Source organism: Lagopus leucura, unplaced genomic scaffold (genome assembly GCF_019238085.1).
Source record: "Lagopus leucura isolate 7727_CA_CO unplaced genomic scaffold, USGS_WTPT01 Super-Scaffold_100024, whole genome shotgun sequence".
NCBI classification, from domain to species: domain Eukaryota; kingdom Metazoa; phylum Chordata; class Aves; order Galliformes; family Phasianidae; genus Lagopus; species Lagopus leucura.
Genome location: NW_024962276.1, coordinates 7,289,938 through 7,303,972, shown reverse-complemented (window position 1 = coordinate 7,303,972; position 14,035 = coordinate 7,289,938). Strand labels below are relative to the sequence as shown.

General features: G+C 43.2%; 1 protein-coding gene across 3 annotated transcripts in view; it reads right to left on the bottom strand.

Annotated features, from left to right (window-relative positions):
• MED13 (mediator complex subunit 13) overlaps nucleotides 1-13,539 on the bottom strand; it is a 48,013-nt gene extending 34,474 nt beyond the window's left edge. For 2 of the 3 annotated variants that reach the window (XM_042879588.1, XM_042879589.1), the window contains exons 1-3: nucleotides 13,310-13,539; nucleotides 11,216-11,450; nucleotides 2,379-2,547 (exon numbers count right to left, since the gene is read on the bottom strand). In XM_042879588.1, coding sequence (XP_042735522.1) covers nucleotides 2,379-2,547; nucleotides 11,216-11,450; nucleotides 13,310-13,375 — 470 coding nt within the window. In that variant the 5' untranslated portion in view covers nucleotides 13,376-13,539. The remainder of the gene's footprint in view (nucleotides 1-2,378; nucleotides 2,548-11,215; nucleotides 11,451-13,309) is intronic. The other variant, XM_042879587.1, reaches the window with a different exon arrangement.
• Between the last annotated feature and the right edge of the window lie 496 nt (nucleotides 13,540-14,035).

The window sequence follows — 14,035 nt, the reverse complement described above, 5'->3', positions numbered from 1 at the left end:
AAGCCTTTTGAGATTGTCTACAAGAACATTGAATCTTATCTAAATCTGCAGTTATAATACACAGAAAGCCAATCTACATAGTAACTAGCCACGTCCCAAAGTACAGGGTAGCATAAACTCTGATCTGAAGCAGACTGGTAGCAGATTTCATACCCAGGATAATAGGCATCTCTAAATTATATAGGCACACTGATTCTATACTCAGGGTTTCTGAAAGTCAATGCAAAGCACAGTCCCACAGAACACAAAGCACAGAGGATGAAAGCAGCCACTAAAGATAACAGCAACAAGGGCTGAAATGAAGTGAAGCAATGTTCATTCACTGACTCTACAGAGCAGGGAAAATCCTCCCTCACCTCATCCTTTCTCCTGTATTTCCCCCATTATTCCCTATTTTCTAGGACCAAAGGGAGGAATAAAAATACACCAACATCATCACCAGGTAACTTAGTTCATTCTTAGGAACAAGATAGGCATTTAGTGCACACAAGCAATATAGAGAAGCAATCACAACCCTCCTGAACAACAGAAGCTTTATTCTCCATGACACATGCAGCACCTGCCACATTCATCCATGACCACCTCCACACAGGAGGAATACTGCTGTGTCAGAGGGAAATATCTGCATATAGGAAGAAGCAGTCTTCTGAAAATGGACTATGAGGAGTACGACACGCTTCTGAAATCAGTGTGATGAATTTATGAACTGCTATTCCTATTAGTAGGAAAATGGAGAAAATCCCAAAGAGAAAAATACAGCTTCAGAAAGAGTGTTGTGTTTTTTAAGATAAGTGCATCTGTTGGATCAACAGAGGCCTCAGCAGATACCTCTGAACAACCTAACAAAAATTAAGGCATTCCGAGAAGGGATGAGCAAAATATGCACATCTGTTAATTGCTCCCCTCACTTTAGTGGTTCATTTCATCCAAGCCACTACTCAGAAAATCAAGTGGTTGAGGTATCTGGTAGAAAACACAGATTTCTCTGCAATAAAACTTGCCCTCTATTTTTCCAGCAGTTCTGAACTACTTATGGTGAAGTGGTGTTGTGGGTAAGCTCACAATTCCTTCAGCTATTCTCATCAAGCATGCTGACCTTCTGAGCTTCTTAAAAAAAGAATCAGTTTCCAAATTAAACAAATGCTGCTATTTTATTTTAAAAGCTTTCATCAGCTTTTCCAGCTGCTGCAGAGAGCTTTATAGAATTACTCCAAGAGATGCCATGACATAATGAATGCTGGTTTCAAACAGCAATTTGGAAAACTAGTTCCTCAACTGAGGAAAGCCCAGAGTGTGCCAAGACAGTATCAGTCCAAACAGGTAAAAGTAAACTCTTTATTATTGATTTATGGCACCAAGAGAGAGAAGAAACGGGTGGACAAGGACATTCCAGAAAGGAAATATCTTTCCCTTACTGGGGGGGGGGACAAAGAGAGGCCTGGAATTAAAAGGACAAGTTTACCCATAAATTAAAAGCAGCAGTCCACAACTGCTAGAAGCACACAAACATGTGCTTCTGCTGCAAAACAATTCTAATTTCTTTGAGGTTTAAATTTACTGCAGAGATGCCAACAAAGGCCGAGCCCACATCCAAAAAGTAGAGCCACCGATCTCCAAATATTCTAAATGCAGGGTTTAACAGATTCATTTAAAAACAAAAACAAACCAAAACACAGAAAAACAAATAAGAAAACCCACCACCATTCTCTAAGCTTTAAATTACTTTGGATTTTAAAAGCTGATTTGGGAACAGAGATTACACTTGTTCCAGATAACCTAGTTTTTATTCATTTCATTACTTATTGCTAGGCAACATAGACCGTGCCAAACCACGTTAGAACCACAAGGAGAAGTTCTTCCAATCTAGATCAGAAATTTGCTCCTTACCCTCCTCCCCCCACTGTGGAGGCCGTATGTATTCCTCTACCAGTAATGTCCCCAGATGCAACTTTCTTTCTGGACAGGAGCTAACAAACTCTTTTCCCAAAGCCCTCTGCATGCAATGCCTGTAAATGGTCCCTAGATTCCACTTCCCCAAAGAACAAGTGCTATTTAGTTAGAATTAGTCCTGGCCACTACAGTGGTAGCTTCACAGCAGCTGTCCTCTTCTTCATTCCTAAAAGGACTCTAGCTTCTTTTACAACCCTTCTTATCCGTGGTGTCCAATACAGAAGAGACAGGTTATTATCTTCAGTATTGCTGCATTTCTTCATAAGAAAGTTTTGTATAACTCCCAAAAGGCAGAACAACAAGAAAGATCAGAGATTCAGGATCCCAAGCAACCCATAAATAGAGTGCTCTTAATTAAACGTTCCTTCCAGCGTAAAGCTTAAACGAACTCTACAGCTTCTTTAATAAAGCAAAATAAAGCATCCTACCTTTTGTTTATAGGTTTTTCATCTTTCTCATAAGGCTTCACAAACCATTTCCCAATGCGCACAAAGTTCCTGTTCATTAAGCACCTCTCCAACAGGTTGTGAACAGCTTTGAAAAGCAGAGTGCGACATTCATAAGAAAGTCCATTCTCCCAAACACCATCTTCTTCTTCTACAAGGCAAAGAAAAAAAAGATAAATTAACATTGAACTACATCCTATTACTTCACATAGTAGACATTTCATGAAATTGTTTCCTCTCCCACGAGCTCTTAAGGCAGTCACAGCATAACATACAACCAAAGAAAGCCTATAACATGAGCAAGTGATTTGAATGTTACAAGAGTATATCTGCTAAAAGTGATCAGCTATAAAGTCTCTCCCCCACACTCCGTCCTTAAAAAAGGAAAAAGAGATTCAAAGCTATTTGTAAACAGAAGGAAACAACCAGCACCAGTATGTTACATATTTCAGTCTGCAAAACCACTGATCTGTTTGCAGGGTGGCTCATATTTGGAGTATTTTGATCTAGTTATCCTGAAATGCTAAATGACAGTTGTGCTTAATAACAAAATGAATTAAATTGCTCACAGCCACATTTTTAAAATATCCTTTAGCTATTGTTCATTGAGGAGCTGGGCAAAAGTATTAATGATTAACTGACCCTTAATGGTCATCCATTTGCTAATGAGGAAGGGAGGTATGGGGGTAAAACACCACCTAGATACAGAGAGCAGTGGTAGGAACCACCTGAACCCTCTCCTCACAAGATTCACACAACTGGAATTTTCTTTAAAATTTTAAAATAAATAAACAAGAAAGATAGAAAAATCAGGCTAGTGCCACTTTCAGATCTCTATACAGATCTATAAACAGAAAAACAAAGCTCAGGTCATACTGATAGGGTTCTCAAGTGAAACACCGAGATCTGATCTGTGGGGCACGTACCTAAAACACAGGCATGGAATCCAACTTAGTGAGCCGAGCTGATTTTCCAAGTCAGAAAGCAAGATTCATTACAAGAAGCTGTAAACTCTTCAACCACTCTGGCTGGCATTTAGTGCTTTAACATACACTACAGGCCCTAGGAGTGGTAGTCCCAAAGAACCACAGTGGCAGCTACACCACACAAGTGAGAGCATTTCACAGTTCCTGTAGCATCTCTCAATGGTTCATCCTCACCAGAGCAGTGGTACAGAGGGTGATACAGGAAAACTCAGGATCTTCTTCCATTACGGCAGTCAGGCCCTACCTTCACACCTACAACCCTTGGACATCACGTTTGACAGATATCCCCAAAGATCTGCTACTGGTCACCTTGGACTAGCTCGGCAGTTATTCTTACAGCTCCATTGCTTTGGCATTCCAGGTAACACTGCAGACTTAAATGAACTACCTGACGTGGATAAAGAGACATTTTTTACTTCGGTCTCTGCGTAGCTGTGGAACAATGTAGGTTGAATGGGACCTGTGGAAGTTCCTTGCTCCCACCTACACCCAGAGTTCAAAGCTAGACCAGGCTGCCCATATCCCTTATCCATCATCCCTCGCACCTCCAAGACGTGAGTTTGGGCTCAGACTTCCGTTCCACACATGAGGTTTTACAGAAGCAACCTGTCTGCTCACCTCTCTTTCAGAGAGAATTTGGGTTCAAATAGATTTCCTCTGGACTGTTTCATGGTCAGAAAACCTCAGCAACGCAGCCACGTCCTTGCATTGTAAATCTCCCTTTGAAATAAGCCCCTTCACCTTTATCTGGAAGCCACTTAGAAGCTTAAAAGGTTGCAATGGTATTAAGTCTCAATAACCTTAAATTAGAGAGCATATAGAAAACCAAACACCTAAGGGTTTCATCTAGAAGGAAACCCTTCAGCTTATTACAACAAGCAATGTCTAAGACAAGGGTGAAGAAAATAGAATTTCAAAGCACTACTGCAGCTAGAAAATGGGGGGACACATCTGTGTCCTGTTTAATTCCACACAAGTAAGTGCACGCTTCCACTCCACATCACTGCTGTGAGTTACAGAAGATTACTCACTGTCCCAGAATCCTTCTCTGAGAGATAGAAGAAGAGTAAACAGACCTGCCCCATAATTTGTGAGGGAAAAGATGCACATCACTACAGGTGAATCATTACATGAAATACTTTCCTGGTGAAGACAAGAAAAAGCAAGGAACTGCATTTCCTCAAAACGAAACCCCACTGTGAATTTCTCCCCTTCCATCACCTTAACTCCAGTGTTGAAATTCAGCATGAACTTGTTTTGCAAACCATAAAGCTACAAGATAATACAGTAACTCACTGAGGAAACATCATACAAGACGCTTGCAACAAGAAGCAACAAAGGTCTAAAGTCAAAGGGCATAAAACAGCGGTGCCAAGAGGACGCATTTTTCCCTGGCTCAGAGATTTGGAGACACACACAAACAAGCAACCCTATCCTACAGGCAGCTTTCCTGCTCAGCACACACTGCTCAACTGGTGGCAAACAAGCAGCTCAATAGAGCAAACATTAACTACAAAGCTTAATGATATTGGACTTTAACTGCACAATAAACTCCGCACCATTTCAAAGGTTAAATACTTGGTTCCTATATGGCTTTTGTAATTTTTAAAAAATCATTCCAAGAACACCCCCTGCATCAATTACCCATTACAGGAGGGCAACAAAGACAAAGAACTACCCCCCAGCCCTTATGCCCAGTTCTGTTTTGGCATATCAGTACCAACGGACACATTAGTGCGTGTCAATGAGCAGAAAGATGCCGAAGTTGCACATAGACTGAGTGTAACTCTGCTTTTATTTTGATGGCCATACTACAGGCACAAAGGAGAAGTTTCACTTTTCAGAGGATACTACAAAGCCCTGAGTATTCCATTTAACATTAATAGTTGTGCTGACAACCAAGTTATTAACAAAAGTTTGCATGCAAGAACTTGCCAGAAGATTGTTTCAGCAGCAAACTAAGCTAGGAGAGCTCTTAGGAAATAGAAAAGAGGAGCATATTATGTGGGTACGTGTAAAGCTTGGGTGGAAATCACAATTAGAGCTCTAGAACTTGAAAAAACAGCCTGCTATAAACATACCTGCTGATCAGAAAGAGCACCTGGGATCAACAACATCACACTTGCTATGGAAAGGGAGCATGAAATAAGATGGTGGTTAAAGATACTTTCACTTCAGAGCTTTATTCAAACTCGTGCAGAGAAACAGCAGTAAGTGTCCTGCAGAGTTGTGAAGCCTGTTTATCCATCACCCCCACCCCTCTTATTTTGGTAGTGGATGGAAGGAGAGAAATACACAGGAGGTCAGAGCCCACGTCGTAATTTTTCTTCTTTATTCAAACGGTTGTTTCTCAACATCTGAAAAATCCTTACTTAATAGGAATCATAAAAAGTAAACCATAAAAAGACCCTTTTGTGAGGGGGATAGGAAGAGACAGTTTCATCTTCTAATCTTTCTTAAACTGAATAACGGTAAGCGTTCAACCTGATAGCAGCAATAAACCAAAATAAGTCGCTGATTCATTTTAAGAGGCGTCGAGCCACAGCTTTGCTTCAGACAAGCGATATCCACACAAGCACCCTGGTAATCCAGAGGTTACAAACCTTTTGTTGCTATTACAAATACTTCTGGTTATTCCTCTCGCTCTCCGATTCAGTCAACTGCTCTGCAGCATCTATGCCAGCTCCTCAGACAAGTATTTACATCAACTGTCCTCTTGTCATTAATTTTCTTCCTCTCTCTTTATATCACATACTAAGCAGAAAGTTTGCTTTACCTGAACCGAAAGTCAAGCCAGCGCTTTGGGCTACAGCTTCCCCCTCCCCATTACTTTAACTACACAGGGAAAAAAAATCCATTCCTTCCTATCGTGATTCAGAAGCATTTCTAAAGCACTGCTTACTTTCATGGGCTTCTTTTCTGTCACCATTTGACAGCGAGCCAATTATAGAAATAGATGCAAAACTGATTTACACGATCAAATCCCACTTCCTATGTAAGTGTCAGACTGCAATTGTTGCTGTATATTGTAATTACATGATAGTAACACAGGGCGATATTTCCTTTTAAAAGGATGAAAGAATTTAAAAATCCAAATACTTTAAGATGAAATAAAATTGTTCAGAGTAAGAATTACCCTGCTAACCTATGGAAAAACAGTTTTAAGGGCCTATATTCCCTACAAAACTAAGTGAGAAGCACCAATTTGTGTTTAGACGTGCTGACTAGAACTCAAAATACCAGCTTCAACATACATTTTCTTACTTGGATTCTGTAGGGTTGTATCTGATCTACATTCACTGAAAACACTCCAGTTATCCAAACTTGTTGCAAAATTTCATCCCCTGAGAGACAAGCCAAAACACGAGCTGCTGTCCCAAATACCATCCTCAAAATACTCAGCACCACTACAGGTCAGCATGAGCCCTTCACCTGCACCACATGAACGTATTTGATGCTTTTTCTACTAAGCAGAAGTGGTTGTTCTCCAAGCATTAAAAGCCTGAAGGTACGACCTTTCTGTAAGTACGTAACTACGCTTGCCTACAAATTGCCTTCAGAATCTGCTAGCTCTGGATTCCCTTGCACAGAGACCTATGGCCTGGCCATAACTAAAGGCTGAACACCTTTTTCACTGCGTGTTTCATTAATATCCTCCTCCACACCATCTTTGAGTAATTCCATAAGCAGATGAATTGTTAAATCTCATCCTCAGCGATCGTAGGCTCCCTGCTCCTGTCTATGCAGGTATATTATGCTTGTGATGCTGTGCCTGCTGCCAGTTGCAGAATTTTTAAAGAATGCATCCTTTTCGTAGTAGCTGTAGTAGTAAAATGGGTTTAGGAAGCAAGTGGTATCTAAAAAACAAAACCAAACCAGCAAACCACCAGCTGAGCTGTTTTCCAAGCTCACTTTGCTGAATACTTGCAAGCAGCAGGCTTTTCTGCAGAGCTCACAGTATGGGAACTGGCTCAGACTCCTGTTTCCATTGTATTAGAAGTAATGAGACACCCGATGCTGACATCAGCACAAACCAAGCTGCTCTCAGATCTGTTTGGAGACAAGGATATGACCTATAACGCACATACACCGAGAACCAGACAACACACAGAAAGAAGCACTCGCTGCTATCGCCGTGGCTGTTTTTCCCACTCAGGATCAGCATCAAGCCATTGTCACACAGACCTCACTCCTCCTTCCTTAAAGCTCTCCCAGAGGCTCAGCACGGAGCTAAGACCAGCATTATGCTCATACATTTATCCTTCACAGAAGTGGGAGGAAGACTGCTCGGCAAACAAAAAACGGATTAACTCGATATATGACAGATAGGAGCAAAACACTCTAAAGTAAATTAATGAGATTTAACAGACACCAGAAGGAAAAAGCTGCATCTTATAGCTCACCATTTCAAAGATGCAACTTGAAGGTCAATGGCACATTGAAGCTTTCCCCTACCCAAGCATTAATCAAAACGTAACCATTTCCTTGGGACTATGTCTTGTGCATAATTCATGCCCAACTGTTCTCAGGTTTGAAACTGCTACCAATTCCACCAATTTAAAAAAAACATATAGGCAAGCACTTCAACAGAATTTAAAGAGAAAAGAACCTACCTAATAAAAAACAAAAAAACTGTTGACTAGACACCAGTGAGGGCTCACTGCCTTCTGAAGTTCTCCAATACGTCCCACGTTAAGGTTTGAGCTGCAGAAGTTCCTATAATCAAGCCTCATCGTCACAACAGAAACACAACCTTTGAGGTTGTTGGAGGATAAAAGAACACTTGGCTAACTTCTGTCTGCCTCTGGCTATGTTGAGGGAGAAACAGACCGACGGTTTTTTTGGAAATACATACAATAAGTAGCTTCTTAGGGAAGGAAAGGAGAAATGATTGAGTGAAGTCAATATTACTGATCAATTACTAACTCTGAACAAGTCTCCTTTTGACATGCCCCCAGGCAACAACAATCCCTGACCATCAACAAGACTGTTACCTAAGGCTCGATACGAGAATTCAGATACAGCCAGTAGCAGTCATTCAGACATACCTCTAGGGCAAAGGCAGAACTTCTAGAACATACTGGCTGAAGAGAGAAAGAAACATCTTTTTTTTTTTTATCTGATACGCACAGATGTACACCCACAAATCTGTATGTTCCCTTTTGAAGTGATCTTGGGAAGATGCTTCTGCAGGGGATAAAGAGATTCTCGAAGGCTGCCATATTTCAGGTACTGAGAGTTGATGACTGAGATGCATTCCAGACACTGAACATCCATTATTCATTGCAACAACAAATCACAAAGAAATCATCAAAAAACTGACAAAGTGCTGTCCACTCCCTAACGAAACCAAAGGAAACCAAAACCAAAGCTGCCTCCCTTCCCTGTCTGTGGGCAGCAAAGGACATGCCAGCAGCAGCAAGCTGCTCCTACTCCACTCCTGCACTTGGTTCTTTAGGACAATTCTTCTCCTACTGAGTAGAAAAATTCTAAATGAGGCAGCACCTCAACCATCAGCAGCAAACAATTTCCAATCAATTTTGAAGGTAACAAGCCTCTGCCAGGAAGTAATTTATCTTTTCCATTGAAAATGGGACAAGCAATCACTGGGAGAACAGAGCAATGTGAATTACTAGGAGAAATTGTCCACCAATGAAAAAATCCATTAGGTCTATGACAAAGGTCAGATAACATTGTTTGGGTTCAGCCGTAATTCTTTCCTATATGAGGCTCACATTAAGATTTTGTGTAATGGGGAAAGAGAAAAAGCACAGGTGTGGGCACTCCTCAGACAACGCAGCTACTGAATATCTTTATCAGCTTCTGGTCATGTAAGAATCAAGCAGACTAATATGTTCTAAGAGATTATAGCATCCATTTTAATTAAGAGGAGACAAAAAAACAGCCTGTTAAACTACAATGTCAGTACCTCTACACATGGGCATAGGTAACAAGTATTTAACAGCAAAACACATAGGATAACCTGTCTGGAAGGACAGACATCCACAGGTGATCTGAGCAATGGCAGACAGCCCTGGGAGACACTCACCTGCTACTACATCTCCCTTAGAGCACAGCAGGGGTTTGGAGTTGATAACCACGCATTGGGATTTATCTACATCCCTAAATACAAACCCAAGCTGACCTAAAAGCTCAGCTACAAAACGGTGCTGTTTCAAAAGGTACCTCGACATTAGTGGGTAGATTGCAAGGGAATGCAGAGAGGAAGTCGTTCAAACGAGACTCGGAAGGCCACCTAGAGCAGAAACAAAGTCTCCAAATGGCTTCACTTGTAACACACAGACACAAATGTAACACGCTTTAATCTCCCGGCCAACTGCACGCAAGTTCTACACGGATACTCTCCCACAACAGTTGGTCTTTGCTCAGGGCAGGCCCAGGCCAAAAATAGCCTTTAGTCTAAGTTACATCTCAGCCATACAAAGGATGTTTCCTGCAGGTCAAGACCGAGGTTACTCATAGGGCAAAAATAAGGAAGCCATCAATGCACTGAAATACCAAGCAACCTACAAAGTCAATAACATTTAAAGACACACAGTTTTTATTTCCAGGACAGACAGGAATCCCAGCAGCATCCCAACTCTGAAGTCCACTATTCCAACAAACAAACACTATTTCAGTATGTCGATTCTTTTCCAGATCACATCATGGGTACAAAAACCCACACGTTGTTTCAAGTCTGCCACAGCAGCACTTCAAATCTGTGTTTGTTCTTCAGCTTATCCACAAACACAGCATTAACAATGTCTGGTTAGCAGGTCACCAAACCTTGGTCTCGTTTCACACGTCAGTAACTCAAATACCGTACATTGTTTCAAAGGAAATTGCAGTGATGCAGCTTTCCCCCCCGCCCTGAATCACTGTAGTCTCACCAACAGATCTACAGATGGTCTAAATGCTGAATTTCATCACATAGCTTTCCAGTTGCTTATCGTACTTTGGGAACTGACATCAACAAGTAAACGTTTTCAAAATGAAGTGCCAAGTCTCCAATAGAACAGTGTTGAGAAATATAGATAGTGTTAGTCTTTCAGAAGCAGCAGGTCTAAGTTTGAAAGCATGTACAGGTTCAGAGCACTGGTAAAGGGTGAGAAAAACACAAGGTTTAAGGATTCTCACACAAAACCATGAAGCAAATTGTCTTCTTTTGAGGACTCTCCATCAACAATTTGACTTCCAACCCAAACAATTTCGTACAGTTCACAACTGCCCACGTCTCTACAATTTTTATTACATAATAAAATGGGATTTCAGTTGGAATTTTGGAGTTCCAATTATAGAATCACCAAGGTTGGAAAAGACCTAAAAGATCATCCAGTCCAACTGTTCACCTATTCCCAATAGCTCACACTAAACCACGTCCCTCAACACAACATCCAGCAAAATTACCCAACAAAAGGGACCTGATCAAAACACATTTAAGGCATCACTTCTGCTTCTGAATCGCAGGCACAGCCTTGGGCACAAGAAGTCCCAAGAAGTTGCCAAAATTCATAGGTTTGCTTGCTTTGATGGTTTTGTGCATTCCAGTTCCCCCCACCCCCAAAAAAGAATGAAGTATAGAGGAAAAAAACTTGTTTCTTTATTATCCAGCAGACCAAGACCACCCTGATCAGTGCACTGCCATCGTAATTTGGCTTCTGACAGTTCTTTCCATTATCATAAAATCAAAGTTGTAGATTATGGGGATACATTTATCTTATCTCCAGACAACAGTTTATCTCACACAGACTTCTGTAAGGGCTGGCAGGAGAACACCACGAGTAACAGCACCCTTGCACTGACCAAAAGAAGGGATTCAATTCTTCCTACCTGAGAGATCATGATGGATAAGGTCAGCAAAGTTGGGGTCATCACCCCACCAAAATATCCACAGCTCCCTGCGTCCAGGCCTCTGGTCTCGGCGCCAAACACTGAGCACATCCGCCTTCAGACAGCGACTGAAGCTGCTCAAAATAGGGTCCTCTTCCGTGACCGGAAAGAGAATGGGGGCAGATGTTGGACCCTGCCATACGTATCGCTTCCATTTAATCCCAGTTAGATCAGCCTAAGGGAAAGAAAAAAGAAACCAACCGTCAGACATCGGGGTACGTCACCAACAGAAACAGCCAGCTGTAACAGAAACCACGCTTCTATGTTCTGTGCACCTGAGGAGATAAATTGGAAATAACCAGGCACCCTGTTTCTAAATCTCTTAATAGCTGCAGCAAAGCAAGAGCTGTGCATTTTCACTGCAGCCTTAAAGCAACAGAGAAGAAAAAAACCCCTCCTGATCTGATTTAAAACAAAAAAAGAAAAACGAGTGACAATTATCTAATTATTTGCAGGTTCCAAATGCCCCATCTTTTAAGCGCTCGCCTTAGCAAATAACTACTCACTTCATGCTCACTTATGCTTACGCTGCTTTTTGAAATCCAAGATTACTCTGAGGATACAGGAAATAGGGAAAAATCGAACTCAGCCATACGTTCTGCCACTCCTCTGCTATTTCAGAAAAATTCACAGCTCCCCTATTGTAAAATTCCCTATCGCGTGCAGGAAGCTTCTCAAGCACACTTCTTTTACTCTGAGCCATCACGCTTTTCATTTCCCACACCACATTTTAAGAATTTAAATCCTGTTTCTCTCATTAAATTACACATCATTGGTTATGATCCACTAAATCCCCTTCTGGGCAAAGCTTCATCCGACTTTATAGAGAGAAGAGCTACCAACGCACCTACTGGGAAAGCGACAATTCCTGGATTATCCCCAAACCCAGCACCTCACTAAGTTCCAACACTGAGCTTCTCCCCCTCGAGCACTGCAGCCTCAAGGCCCTTTGGGGCTGCATCGCCCCTCGGTTCCCAACAAGAATGCAGCACAGAGGCGAGGTGCTGCTTGCCAACAAGTCACTGATTTCCCTCCTAGCACACAACGCACCTAAGATCACCGCAACATTTAAACCTAACATGGCAGCCTTCTACCTTGAGGAGGAGAAACGATTTAGATGGAAGCTATGGGGGCTGCAACAGTTGACATCCAGACAGCCAGGATTTACAAAGGCAGCAGCAGGATGGGGTGCAGGCCCCAAGGGGGTCCCCCCTCCAACAACCCCCACACAACAGCCTGGCACGGGTTGTTTTGTTTTGTTTTTAACTTATAATGATCTCCAGAATTAAATATATATATTATATATATTATTATATATATTACATATATATATATATATATATATATATATATATAATATATATATATATATATATATATCAGGCAGCCATCTGATATAGACTGATTTGCATTAAGCTGATGAAGGAGGTGAACGCAGCACCCAAATTGCATCACAGCCCAATGAAATTCAATCTGTGTCGGGCGCTACCAAAATGAAAAAATCCCAACAATTTCGTCCTGAGGTTGGGGGGAGGAGGGGGGGAGGAAAAAGAGCACAAAATGGTGCACAACGCACAGAAGGCAGCGGGGCTCTGCAGAGTGCTTGGAGGTCTCGGAGTAAAGGCGATACGGGGGGGGGGGGGGGAATTTAAGGCAGGGAGAAGGGTTTGGGCCGAGGTTTGTATGGGATGCGTGCAGCGGGGAGGGAAAGGAGAAAGTTGGCCAAGGGGAAAGGCGCAGCTCCCTCCCGTAAAGAGGAGAAAGAAAGCCCAAAAAGTTGAGGGCAGGGCAGGAGCCGCGAAGCCCGGGCTGAAAGCGGAGGGAGGGGCGAGGCGAGGCGGCGGGGAGCCGGGGGAGGGAGGGGGGCACGGAATGCTGGCAGCCGCCCGGCTGGGCCTGCTCCGAGGGCTCCTCCAGCAGAAGCTCTGCTAAAAATGGCTGCTTGCTGCCACTGCCCGGCCTCCTCCCCTCCCCCGGCCGCCTCCCGCTCCCACTCCGCGCACGTCGCGCGTGTGCGCGGCCGCGGGCGCTCACCAGGCAGAAGAGGTTGGAATGGCAATCCTCCAGGCTGGCCCCGTTCGGCACGAAGCAGGAACTCATCCTCACAGCCACAACCCACACGCCATTATCCCACAGCCTCCGACAAGAAAGAAAGAGACAGACAGAGAGAGAGAGAGAGAGAGAGGGGGAGAGGGAGAGGGAGACAGACACTGCGAGGGGACGGGGGAGGGGGCGAGGCACACGCACAAATAATAATGCGGTTAAATAAGGGCTTTACGTACGCACACACACACGGAATAGTGGCAGGATAAATAACCAGGGAGGAAGTAAGAGAGGGGGGTTAAAAATTATTATTATTATTTTAAAAGAGAAACTCAGAGCGTTTTCTCTGGATATGAAATGGGGAGGAAGGGGAGGGGAGGGGGGGGGGGAGGGGGGCAAAAGGGGAGGACAGAGGGAGGCAGTGGGAAATGCAGCGTAGATTGGGATCGATTCCCGCTCCTCTTCTTGGAGGGGAGGCGAAGGGGTGATGTATCCAACAGGAGAAAATGGGGTAACGAATCCGGGGATTAAGGGGAGAACCCGGCCGGCATCTCTCCTTCCTCCGATCGCGGGGAAATAAATAATCCAACGGGGTAATTAATCCTCTTCCTCGGGGAGAAAAGGGCCCGATCCGTGGGTTTCGTGGCTCCGGAGTCCGAGGGCAACAGGGTGATATGTGTGTGTGCAGGGGGGAGAAGACGGGGGGGGGGTCCTTCG